This window comes from Trichosporon asahii (genome assembly GCF_000293215.1).
Source record: "Trichosporon asahii var. asahii CBS 2479 unplaced genomic scaffold scaffold00009, whole genome shotgun sequence".
Lineage (NCBI taxonomy): Eukaryota > Fungi > Basidiomycota > Tremellomycetes > Trichosporonales > Trichosporonaceae > Trichosporon > Trichosporon asahii.
Genome location: NW_014040915.1, coordinates 627,584 through 638,878, shown reverse-complemented (window position 1 = coordinate 638,878; position 11,295 = coordinate 627,584). Strand labels below are relative to the sequence as shown.

The following is an 11,295-nucleotide window of genomic DNA, read 5'->3' as shown; positions in this document are numbered from 1 at the left end:
CCCGCCGCCTCGCCCTCTGTCGTTGTCCCCAAGACCATCAAGGCGAATGGCACCGACGACGGACCCTCGGTCGAGTTCATCCGCTGGACCAAGCAGGCGCTGCAGGGTCTCTCCGTCCCCGTCGACGAGTTCATCACCATGCTTCTCCAGTTCCCCATCGACCCTCCGGCCAGCGCGCGCGCGGACCAGCTCGAGATCATTGCCGACTCGGTGTACGCGAGCTCGTCGACGCTCGACGGCCGCCGCTTCGCGCAGGAGTTCTTCACCCGCCGCAAGCAGGACGCGCAGCGCGCCGCCTCCGGCCGCCCCGTCCAGAAGGTGTCCTCGCTCGCTGACGTCGTCAAGACGCAGCCCAAGCAGGCCTCCTCGGACCTCGGCTTCAAGGTCGTCAAGAAGAAGGGCAAGAAGGCCTAAGCACCATCTACCATAAAAGCAGTACCATAGCGGCAGGGAGTCGTAGCGGAGGATGAGCATAGCATGCTATAATGCAATTATGTATCAATGCACAATTCAGAAAGTACAGAGGCAGAAAAGGTGTTGTCGTCAGTCGTCGTTGATGTCGTCCCAGTCGTCTTCCTCGACGTTGAACCCGAGCAGAGCGGGGTCGACGCCGAGCTTGCTCAGCATCGTGCCACGGTTCCACGGCTGGACCTCAGGGGGCGCTCTGCGATGTCAGCTCAGACTCAGACGGCTAATCAGCTCACGGTACATCGTCGTCTGTCAAGATACGCGGCCGCTTTGCCTCGACCACCCTCCCCCCTCCGCGCGGCAAGAGATCATCAAGCGCCACATCATCCTGGAGGGGTACCCCTTCCGGATCAACAATCTCCCCATTCTTGACCGCACACTCATCACGAATAAAAGCGACACAAGCGCGGGACACAGGCTCAGTGAAAGTCTCGTTCCATCCCCATCCCCACCCCGAAGACCTTCCTTTACTCCTCTGCGGCAACTCGGGCTCAGGCTCCGGAATCATCCGGAACAGACGCTCAGTCACCTCCCTCCCTGCCGCGCGCCACTGCTGGATCAGCGCGACGACGCGCTCGTCCTCCCCACACGCCGAGGCTTGCTTCAATACACGCACGCGCTGTTCCAGACTCGCGATGAGCTCGGCGTCAGGTCCCCGACGGCGGCGGGAGGAGCGCGAGGGCTCAGAGTCAGAGGAGGCGGAGGACGGGCCGGGGGGCTTGAACTTGGCGTTGAGGCGGCGGGAGCTTGTCGAGTGCTGCGAGCGCTGCGAGCTGAGGGAGCGGGGGAGAGGCGAGGGAGACGGCGAGGAGAGCTTGGGCGGTAACTTGTTCGGCCACTCGATCTGCGGGATAGGTAGGGCGGGGGAGGAGACGGGGAAAGGCAGTGGCGACTCGGGCTTGCGTTTCGCGCCACGCAGCACGATGCGGGCAGGCGACTTGAACGGACGCTTCAGCACTTTGGCGGTGTCGACCTGCGGTTAGCTCCATGGCCAGAAGTTCTTAGCTTACAGGCTCAGCTGCGGGGCGCTTGTGCATGCCCTGGTGTCGGACTCCAGTGGAGGGTTCGTCTTCCTCGGAGGGCTGCTTGTCTTCCTCGGCGACGGTTGGCGGCGTGGCGTCGGGAGGAGGCGGCTCGTCCTCGTCAACGGGCATGATCACGGTCGACTCGATTGGGGGCTCGGGAGAGTCCACATCCATGAGCTGAGTCTCGAGGGTGATTCCTGTAGAAGAAGGCTCCATCACCTCCTCAGAAGTGGCTTCCTCGAACGTACAGAGCGGTGGGAAAGCAGCGGGGAGGGAGAGGAGGCGAGGAAGGCGGTTCTCATCGCGAAGGAGAGCTGTCACATGTGGGTTGAGCGTGTAGAGGGGCTCCTCCTCGGCAGGCGGAGCGTAAGATGGAGGCGGATGCCAGAGCACAAGCGACCAGGAAGACATGATGAATGTTGCGGTTGCAAGAGATGGGCGCGCCGATCAGTACACATCCCCCTGTGTGCCAGAGGGCGAGGAAGACAGTTCCGCTGCCACTAGCTGACGGTGGAGAACTGAGACATTCGGCACTCAATATAACCATAGCCCCAGCTCCGCAGCACGCAGCCCGTCATGATGATAGTCTATGCATACAGTTCTAAGCTCCAAACACCTCGAGCGCAATCGAGAACGCCTTGCCCTCCACGTTCTGAGCGCTGAGCACAGGAACGGGGACGAAGTGAATGTTGAAGTGATCCATCGTTTTCGTGACGAGGCCGTCTGCTATTAGTTCCTGACCTAGGCCTGTGAACTTACAAAGCTTCGGCGAGGTTGAGGGGGCGTAGTACATCTTCACAGAGACGACGTCCTCGCCGGATGTGAGCATCATCGAGACTTGTTTTAGGTCCGCATCGTCTGGGGTGTTAGTTCGGCCGGGACAGTTGAACATACTGTCGAGGAAGATCGCCCGCCTCGAACCTTGTCGGGACGACGGCGCCTTGCACTCTTGACGGTACGCGGACTGCGTCTCGGTGTGGCTGTACTTCGGCGACGGGTCCTCGTCATCGCTGTCGTCGTCGTCATCATCGTTGGAGGTGGCAGTGGCAGCCTCGGCGCCTGGTCGGCCGGTGTGAGCATTGACCTGATATTCGACCAGCGCGCAGCGCGGGAGCTCCTTCGCTTCAACAAAGATCGCGGGGGCACCGACACAGTCGTTCTGGATGTCAGTTATCCAGTAGCTTCGGAAAACTCACCTCCTCCGCCCACGCCTTCCATGCTCTCCGAGCGACGTCCGGCCCCTCGCAGCCCAGACCCTTCGGCCGAGCCCACCAGCACACACAGCTCTCGATCCATCCCGTCCATCCGCCTCCGGTCGAGTTCGGGTTCCTCAGCACGTCGATGATGCGCCCAACGTGCTGCAGTGCGAGAGCAGCTTGGTGCGGATACGGGCTGGCCGGAGCGGCGGGGAACGGCGCAAACGTGAGCGACGGCGGCTGCAATGGGATTTGGCCGGCGATATGCAGTCGAGAGTTCACCTGAACGTCAGCTTCTGGGGACACTAGTAAGCTCACGGTAACAGCCTGCGAGTAGGGGCCAATGTTGGCCGGCGCCCAGTAGCTAAGACCTTGAATGTGGAGAGCTGTGCGTCCTCCGATGGGTGCGTCTTCAGCCTGGTCATCAAAACCGATCACCTCGATGCGTATCCGCTCGCCTTCCGGGAGCGGCACGGCGACACACGCCCGTGACGGTGGGGATGTACCGAAGTACTTGACGTATGCGGTGTTAGCCTCGGGGAAGAGGTCCATAGAGGAGAGAAGAAGTGTGATGTGAGTCGAGTGCAGGGGAAGAGAGAGATTCTGACTTTTCAGTCGCGCTGGAGTCAGTTTACCATCTTGAGCTCTCAAACTTACACTTGATCGCATCAAGCGCCCCCACAACCTCGTCCTTCACGGAAGGCGCACTAGCGGACTGACCCTCAGCAGAGACTGCAAACCACCTTCCCCGTCGCCCAAACCTAACTCCTCGGGGTGAAGCATCAACAGCGCATAGTGATGTGCCCGCCAGCTGCTCTGTGACGGAAGCAGCGTCGTCGTCCTGGGCTGTCACGGAGTCGATAGCCTCTAGTACCTCGAGGCCCTTCTCGTCCAGACCCTCCTTGCCCTCGTCGCCCGCGTCGAGCTCTAGGAGTTCCCGGAGCTCAGCGACTGTCGGCTTCACCCATCCTTCCTTCGGCTCGAGCACAGCCTTCGAGATGCGTAGGTAGGCGACGGGGAACGGCTCTGGCTCAGACTCGATGATCTCGGACTCGACGAAGTTGATGCGACTGCTGAAGAGTGGACAGTCGACAGTGAGAGTCTCATACTCGCCACCTTCACCCGCGGGATGGGCACCGAACTGCATTTGCTGAGGTTAGTTCAGGAAAGCCGATGTTCAAACTCACCAACCGTGTTAGCAGTGGCAGCAGTTGCCCGAGCGACTTGCCGACCTGCCTCTGGCCGAGACCGATTCCAGCGACTTTGACGAGAACAGCTTCCAATCCGCTGCTGACCATCCGCGTCACGAGAGGAAGCTGCTCGCTCTGCCACAAGTACGCCAGCGACGTGAGGCCGAGGCGCTGGCAGACATGCTCGATGCGCAGACGTTGGTAGTTGGAAAGGATGGCGCCCGACGAGATAGCGGTGACTTCCGGGTGTTCGGCCTGAGTGTGTCAGCTCTGCATGGCAAGGGGGGCTCACAATGATTGTCTTCAGCAGAGCAGTCAAATCCTCGGTTTCGTCACCTTCCTGCCCGGACACCTCGCCGCCATGCTCGCGTGACCCGTACTCCGCACCCTGCTCGACAGCACCACCCTTGATGACACGAGTGTAGTGCGGGAGACCCATCGCCTCAGCAATAAGCGGCGGAATCGTTGTTCCAACCGACTGGTACATGTGCGAGTCGATCTCGTCTGATGGTTAGCTCAAAACAGCAGATAGCTCACCGATACCCGGCTCAGGGGTGAGGGTTGCAAGGGCAACGATCTCGTGTCCGTTGGCGACGGTGTGCATCATGTTGAAGCAGCTGTCCTTGCCACCGGAGACAAGCCCGATGACCTTGTGCTTGACTCCGGGCAGCTTGGACGCCGCATCTGCTCCAGACATGGCTTTGTTGATGGGGTGTGTTGATGACTGTGGAATTTTGGACGACCTCCACCAAGGTACCCCGAGGTGATGCTCTGGATATCTCAGCTCAGATCACTTTCAGGGCGCAGCCACTCAAGCCACGTGCAGGCGAAAGTTCCCGCCCCGATCGACTGTGCGGCTGCACGCTGAGACTTGCCGCGAGCAGGAACAGACCAGGCAACAGACCATCACCGTCAACGCAACTTTGTTTCGACTTTTCATCCCAGCACACGCCGTACACCATGTCGCCTCCGAACGGCTCACCGGCCCCGCTGGCGCAATGGCACGCCGTGACGCCGCTCACACGGCCGCTGTCCATTTCCATTCTCGAACTCGCGCCGACATCGGTTACGCTTGCTCTGACGCGTTCGCCTCCCACCCCGCCAAGTCTGAACCCGGCGCAGCACTTGGCACAGTCGCACGCGCACCACCACGCCCACTCCGGATCAGCATCCTCGTCACACAACGGCGGAGGAAGCAGCTCAAAGAACAAAAAGAAGAAGAAACGCAACGCTGCCTCTAATCTGCAACATTCCACCTCGAACGCCGCCGATAGCGAAGACGGCGCCGATGACGATGGGGATGAGAGCGGATCACAGAGCGTCACAACAGGACCTTCCCCGCTCGCATCTTTGCTCGGGGAAGGGCAGACGTTCAAGGACATGCTCTCTCACGGCGTTGTTGTGACGCTTGATGGCATGCCGTGGTCGCGCATAGTGGCACATGTAAGCGACGACGAGGCGGACGGAGAGGGAACGACGGGACAGGGTGACGAGCAGGACGAGGATGGAGAATGGGAGGACGACTGGGAGCCGGCAGGCGGAACCGATGCGGCCGCCGATGAGGGCCAAGCCAATACGACATCCTCGGCACGACCGGCAGCCAGGCGAAGAAAGCGAAAGGGCCCTCAAGGCTCAAACGACAGCGGTCGCGTGCATGTTCCCCGCCCAATCCGAACCAAAGACACGCAAGACCGACCTCAACGATGGGATCGAGAACGTGCAGTCGTCGTTGTTTACGACCTCGACCCCTCGCAAGAGCACGAGATCGAGCTCCAAATTGTCGGACTCGCAGGGGAGATCAAGGACAACGGTGAGAGCATCCGTTTCGACAGTGGCTAACATCTTCAGTCCCGGTCTCCAACTCGGTTCTGATCCCACCAGCATCGCCCTCCGCAGCCACTCTTCACCCGAGGTCACGCGCCAACTCCTTGCGTTCTCGATCTCGGCCACGGTCGCGATCTAACTCTGTCAACACGGCTGCCCCGACAGGCGCCGGGCCCTCACCGTTGGGAACGGAGGTGCCTGCCTCGCCAAACCGATCTTCGACACCGATCAACGACCAGCCAGTTGCTGTGACGTCCATCCTTAGCCCACATGATGCGCAGATTGCGCAGACTCGCCACCTCATCACGGCTGCGCACGCTGAACGCGAACACCTGCAGAATCAAATCAAGGAGGCGCGCAAGACGGCGCAGCGATCGGAAGCTGCTCTTCGAACGGACATCGAGTCAATGAAGAAGAGCAATGAGAAGGCCGGTGCCAACGATCAGCGCAATAAGCAGAAGTACCTCGCCCTGCAGGAGCAAGTCAAGCAAGGATGGGCTGGAGCCGAGGCCGCAAACAAGGAAGCGGACGACGTCAAGGCCAGCACGCCCGAGCTGGAGAAGAAGCTCGAGACCGTCACGAAGGATCTCGAATCAGTGCGTAAAGACTGGTCTACAGCTCAGGAGGAGGAGGAAGAGGCTAAGGAGGCCGATAAGAAGAGCCGAGCGGAGGAGGACAAGAAGCTTGCCGACGTCACCAACAAGATTGACAAGCTCAAGGTGAAGAAGGAGAAGAAGGAGGCCGAGCGCGCCGAGCTTCAGAAGCGATTGGATGAGCTAGAGAAGCAGCGCGAGGAGGTTGAGCGCAAGACGGAAGAGGAGCGCAACCTCCGTAAGCAGGGATACTACCCTGGTGTTAACCGCTGGGAGCACGGCAGCGGAGACTTCAATGCCTCGGGAGGGTTTGAGGGCGGTCGTCCCGGACCGGGAGGCTATGGTGCCCCTCCCTTCCGACCTCGCGGTGGATACCCCCGCTTCCCGTCGGGTGGCCGAGGTCAAGGCAAAGGCTTCTACGGTAACACTCCTCCGTCGCCCGCTTGGAACGCTCAGATGGCGAAGCCGAACCGCCCGCCTGGAGGCACAGGCCCAAACCCGTCTGCCGCGCCGTTCATGCCATCTGGCAATTTCAACACCAACGATCCCTCGCTCCATACTGCCCTCATGCCGCCGCAGCTGCAGCACCGCATCTACCTCCCCAACAGCGTGCGCCCGCGCCCCACCCCCAATTTCCATCCTCCTCCCAGTGTGTTAGCGGAGCAGGCGCAGCAGAACAGCAACCTACCTCCAGCGTCGACGAAGGCGGCTGGTTCGGGCGCAGCGTTCCCACCTCTCCCCACGACAGCGCCCCAGCGCCCGAACAGCGCTCAGCAAGGTCCGAGTCTCGCCTCGATCGTCACGCGGGCCGTCCTTGCTCCCACCAGTACGCTTGCATCGCCCGCGCAGAGTGGCACCCCAGCCAGCCCGACCGCCTCGAGCCCCGCGCCTGGCAGTAGCGGTAAGAGCTCCGTATCCCCCAAACTGTCACACCCGCAATTCCAGCAGCAGAGAGGCGAGTTCCCGCCGTTGTCTCCCTCAGCACCAGCTTTCACGTCTCCCAATGTTCCGAATGGGCGGACGTCGTCGCCTCCGCGGACGTCGCCAGGCTCCGGTTGGGGTGCTGTAGGTACGCCCCCGGCGGCTACGGAGTAGAGACATACACTTGTTAATTTTAGATCTACGCATCTAACCATGTACACATAGCCATGACATTCTCATTGCATCAGACCCTCAGTAAGCAGGAGCGCACAGCTCTCACGGAGATCTGGCGAGCATCACGATGCAGGTCGGTGTCCAAAGAACTCGGGATCCTGACTAATGCAGGGACTAATGACCGGAGGAAGGGTTTCCAATGAACCCCCCACACAGCGCGAGAGAGTGTGAATACCGGCACAGCCCCGCGGACATGTAGGTACATAGGTACGACTTCCGAGTAGCCAACGCAAGCTGATAATGCTATGACCCCTGTGGTCCCTTAAGAAAACAAGCCTAGAACGCTTGGGACATGACTATTCTTGACATCGCAACATTCGCCTTCACCTCTCGGCGCATGTCATCATGATCGCCACCGCTCTCTCCGCCCTCATCGCTGCGCCTGCAGCCTGCGCCGGTACCTACCCCATCGTCGACTCTTACGCCGGCGAGAAGTTCTTGTGAGTGTGCGATCGGCGAGTGTGCGATCGGCGACTGGCGATCCGCGATCCGCAGCGACCAGACCATGCATTCCGACTGCGAACGGCTGGATGCCATCGGATTCGGCCCGGATGGGCTGAAGTTGAACTCTCGAGCACGCTGTCCCCCGTATGCTTCATGGGAGTACGAAGCTTTCGGATGTCGACCCCCCGTCACGCAGCCGATTTGAGTGTGCGAACCACCCTGCTAACTTCAGCGACGGATGGAACATCCCCAAGGCGCAGACGGCCGGTATCCCTCCCTGGGATGACACCACCAGGTAAGCTGGCAGGCGCGGCTTGTTATCTGACATTCGCAGCGGTGATGTCTTCTGGGCGGCCAAGGACAACAGCTCCGTCTTCTCGGTCAACGAGGCCGGCCGTGTTATTTTGAAGGGTTCGTAGCCGATGTTGCCGGCCATCTCGCCAGGCACGACCAGGATGACCTCAGTAGCTGACCTCCAGTCGACAACGAGTCCTTCGTCCCTTACAACGAGAAGCGTTTCGCTCCCAAGCTGGAGGTGAGTGCTGAGGAGTGTGCACACTGGAGTAGCTTGGAAATGGTGGGGAGAGGACGCCGGCAGAGTGCGCCCTCACCCAACCAACTACTGAGCCCAGGCAGCCACAGACCTGAAACAACTGAATTGTTTACTGACGGGGCCAGTCGAAGCATGCTTACCAGTTTGACACCGTGTTCGTCATGGACGCCGTCAAGGTGCCGTACGGCTGCGGTGTCTGGCCGGCCTTCTGGACCGCCGCGCTCGGCACCTGGCCCGATGGAGGCGAGATCGACATCTTCGAGGGTGTCAACCGTCAGGAGACGAACCAGTACGCTGTCCACACCGCGGGCGAGGGGTGCTACGCCGACTTTAGCGTGCAGATGCTCGGCGAGCCGGGTGTGGACAACTGCTCGATCGGCGCGAACTATGGCGCGGGCTGCACTGTGAAGGATAGAAACCAGAACAGCTACGGACCCGCGTTCGCGCAGGCCGGCGGTGGTGCTTACATCATGGAGTTCACGAAGGAGTTCATCAAGATCTGGTTCAAGACGCGTTCTGAGGTGCCGCAGTCGATGACCACTGATGCCAAGGAGATCAACACCGACGAGCTGGGCGAGCCGACGGCGTTCTACCCCAACACGCGTTGCAACATTGAGAGGTTCTTCAAGCCGCAGTCGGTCATCATCGACATCACCATGTGCGGTGTCTGGGCTGGTGTTAAGAGCACTCTGCAGCAGACCTGCCCGCCTCTCGGTGAACGTGGGTTCGACCTTGACGTCCCTCTGGATAAGCGAGTCCTGAGCGCTAATAGCACAGAGGAGAGCTGCTACCTCAAGTATGTCATCAACGACCAGAAGGACCACCTCAAGGACGCGTACTTTGAGCTCAACTACATCAACATTTTCTCCAAGGCTGATGTCATTGGAGGCGACTCTGACGACAAGAAGGACAGCAAGGAGAACGAGAACAAGGACAACAATGGCAACAAGGACAACAAGGACGGAGAGTCCAAGACGTCCTCGGCGAGCAGCCCTGGTACCACCGGTAGTGGCGGTGAGATCATCGGTGCTAGCAACAGCGGCGCCTCGCAGACTGGGCCCGTTGCGGTCGCTGCCGGCGTTCTCGGTGCGGCCGTTGCGCTCCTGCTCTAGATAGCTAGACGCTAGACTGTCTAGACCCCCTCCATATCTATGTTCAACGAATCTATACATATCCGTAGAACGCTCGCTTTACACCTGCTACGACTTCCCTTTAGTTTACGAATAGGACTATGCATATCTCCTGGACTACGCATTATCTGGTTCAGTTATGGCACTTGTCGGTATCCCAGTCCTCGCACGTGGCGTAGTAGCTCTTCTTGTCGCCTTGCGCGTACTTGTCGCAGAACTCCTTGGTCAGTGTCGAGAAACCGGGAATCTTGGGGCAGTGCTGGCAGCACCCGCCCCAGCAGTCGGTCGCGTATCTGGCCATCGGCCCCTGGGCGTGGACAAACTGGATGATCGCCGAGCGTTCCACACTGTCGTTACTGTAAGTGAGGAAGAAGCCGCGCTGATACATCATGCGCTGGCTGCCGAGAGCGACAAAGCATGCACCTGAATCCTGTCAGCTACCACTCCCTCCATGCTACTCACCCTTCGAGGCCCTCCACTTGTCAGCGCACCTGGCCGAGTCCGGGAGGTCGGACTGCTTGTAACACGCCTTCCACTCGAGGCCGCGGCTGTGCGCAAACTGGCGTACCAAATGCTGGAGTTGCTTCACGGAGAAGGGGATAGAGAAGGACTCGCACAGTTCCTCCTCCTTTTGGAGCTTCAAAGGATCGCTCCTTCCCCCGGTGTTCAGGTACTCGTTTCCAACGCAAGTGGTCGGCACGGAGCCGCTCAGGAACGTCCCCGACTCGATCACTGTCCAAGTGTACCCGGCACCGTTGTCTTGGAGGTATTGGTTCCAGCACTGCATGGAGGACGTTGGTCCCTCGAGCTGCCTCTTCCTGAGCTCCGGGCCCACGAACAGGGTGGTGTTCCACGGCCCGCCGACGCGCGCCTCCTCACGTTTAATCTTTGCCAGGCCTTCGCGGATGACAGTGGCCAGGTCCACGTCCGCATGGTACGTCTCGTCCCAGTGATACGCTACACCGTCGGTCGTCTGCAAGCCCTCGGAGCGACGCCACAGCCCGTCAGCGCCCCGCTCAGACCCGCTGGGGAGGTCGCGCTTCGGCAAGTCGGCAACCGTGTCGCGGAAGGAGACGTGGATGTCCTCACCGTCGACGTCGAAATACTGGCCATCCTTGACGAGGCGGCGCAGATGGTGGTGGGACGAGATGCTGCTGAGCTCGTCGACACTGCGCTTGGCCAACCTCTGGCGAAGAGGTGCCACAGCACTGCGACGGGACACGTCGAAGTCCTCAACGGTCACCTTCTGGCGGGTGTCGAGTTCGCCAGTAAGCGTCATGCCGTACGCCTCGCCTTCGTCCTTCCAGGACCCGAATGCCTTGCCCTGGCGCGCACACTGCTCGATCAGCTCCTGCGTCGCGCGCCAGCAGTTGTCAAAGTTCCTGCCCTTCTCGTCGATGCGTCCGTAGAAGAAGGCGGGCTTGAGCGGGCCCGACTTGCGCCGGTCATACTCCTTCTCCCTTCCGAACTCGTTCTTGCCGGACCAGTAGCTCTCCTGCGCTTCCCCGTTGTTGAAGGCGCCGCGCGGGTTGCTGCAGAAGGTCTCGCGCTGCGCCCAGGCCTTTTTCTCGTCCCACTTGCTCAGCTCGCCGCAGCACATCATCTCGGCGACGGCCGGCTGGGCGATGGCGATTATCGCTGTCAATAATGAGAGTAGGACCATGGCTGTTGATGAACTGCACCGTCAGTGAAAGGGGCGCTGAAAAGCTCACTTTTG

At 60.4% G+C, this 11,295-nt stretch overlaps 6 protein-coding genes across 6 annotated transcripts; 3 read left to right on the top strand and 3 right to left on the bottom strand.

The window, feature by feature from the left end:
* Nucleotides 1-138: 138 nt before the first annotated feature.
* On the top strand, nt 139-414 carry A1Q1_07028 (cytoplasm protein; the record flags this gene model as incomplete). Its single annotated transcript, XM_014327277.1, has 1 exon — nt 139-414. The coding sequence occupies one exon, from the start codon at nt 139-141 to the stop codon at nt 412-414; it is 276 nt and encodes a 91-aa protein (XP_014182752.1).
* A 129-nt stretch (nt 415-543) lies between these two features.
* Nucleotides 544-1,904, bottom strand: A1Q1_07027 (uncharacterized protein; the record flags this gene model as incomplete). The annotated part of the gene is made up of 3 exons (XM_014327276.1): nt 544-664; nt 705-1,417; nt 1,479-1,904. 3 exons carry the CDS (start codon nt 1,902-1,904, stop codon nt 544-546), a joined length of 1,260 nt encoding a protein of 419 aa, XP_014182751.1.
* Nucleotides 1,905-2,094: 190 nt separating this feature from the next.
* On the bottom strand, nt 2,095-4,576 carry A1Q1_07026 (cytoplasm protein; the record flags this gene model as incomplete). The annotated part of the gene is made up of 6 exons (XM_014327275.1): nt 2,095-2,652; nt 2,690-3,296; nt 3,343-3,830; nt 3,877-4,134; nt 4,172-4,357; nt 4,403-4,576. The coding sequence occupies 6 exons, from the start codon at nt 4,574-4,576 to the stop codon at nt 2,095-2,097; spliced, it is 2,271 nt and encodes a 756-aa protein (XP_014182750.1).
* A 263-nt stretch (nt 4,577-4,839) lies between these two features.
* Nucleotides 4,840-7,391, top strand: A1Q1_07025 (uncharacterized protein; the record flags this gene model as incomplete). Its single annotated transcript, XM_014327274.1, has 2 exons — nt 4,840-5,689; nt 5,728-7,391. The coding sequence occupies 2 exons, from the start codon at nt 4,840-4,842 to the stop codon at nt 7,389-7,391; spliced, it is 2,514 nt and encodes an 837-aa protein (XP_014182749.1).
* Nucleotides 7,392-7,796: 405 nt separating this feature from the next.
* On the top strand, nt 7,797-9,560 carry A1Q1_07024 (uncharacterized protein; the record flags this gene model as incomplete). The annotated part of the gene is made up of 6 exons (XM_014327273.1): nt 7,797-7,891; nt 7,947-8,039; nt 8,092-8,190; nt 8,230-8,306; nt 8,375-8,430; nt 8,574-9,560. The coding sequence occupies 6 exons, from the start codon at nt 7,797-7,799 to the stop codon at nt 9,558-9,560; spliced, it is 1,407 nt and encodes a 468-aa protein (XP_014182748.1).
* A 472-nt stretch (nt 9,561-10,032) lies between these two features.
* A1Q1_07023 (uncharacterized protein) lies at nt 10,033-11,241 on the bottom strand (the record flags this gene model as incomplete). Its single annotated transcript, XM_014327272.1, has 1 exon — nt 10,033-11,241. One exon carries the CDS (start codon nt 11,239-11,241, stop codon nt 10,033-10,035), a length of 1,209 nt encoding a protein of 402 aa, XP_014182747.1.
* Between the last annotated feature and the right edge of the window lie 54 nt (nt 11,242-11,295).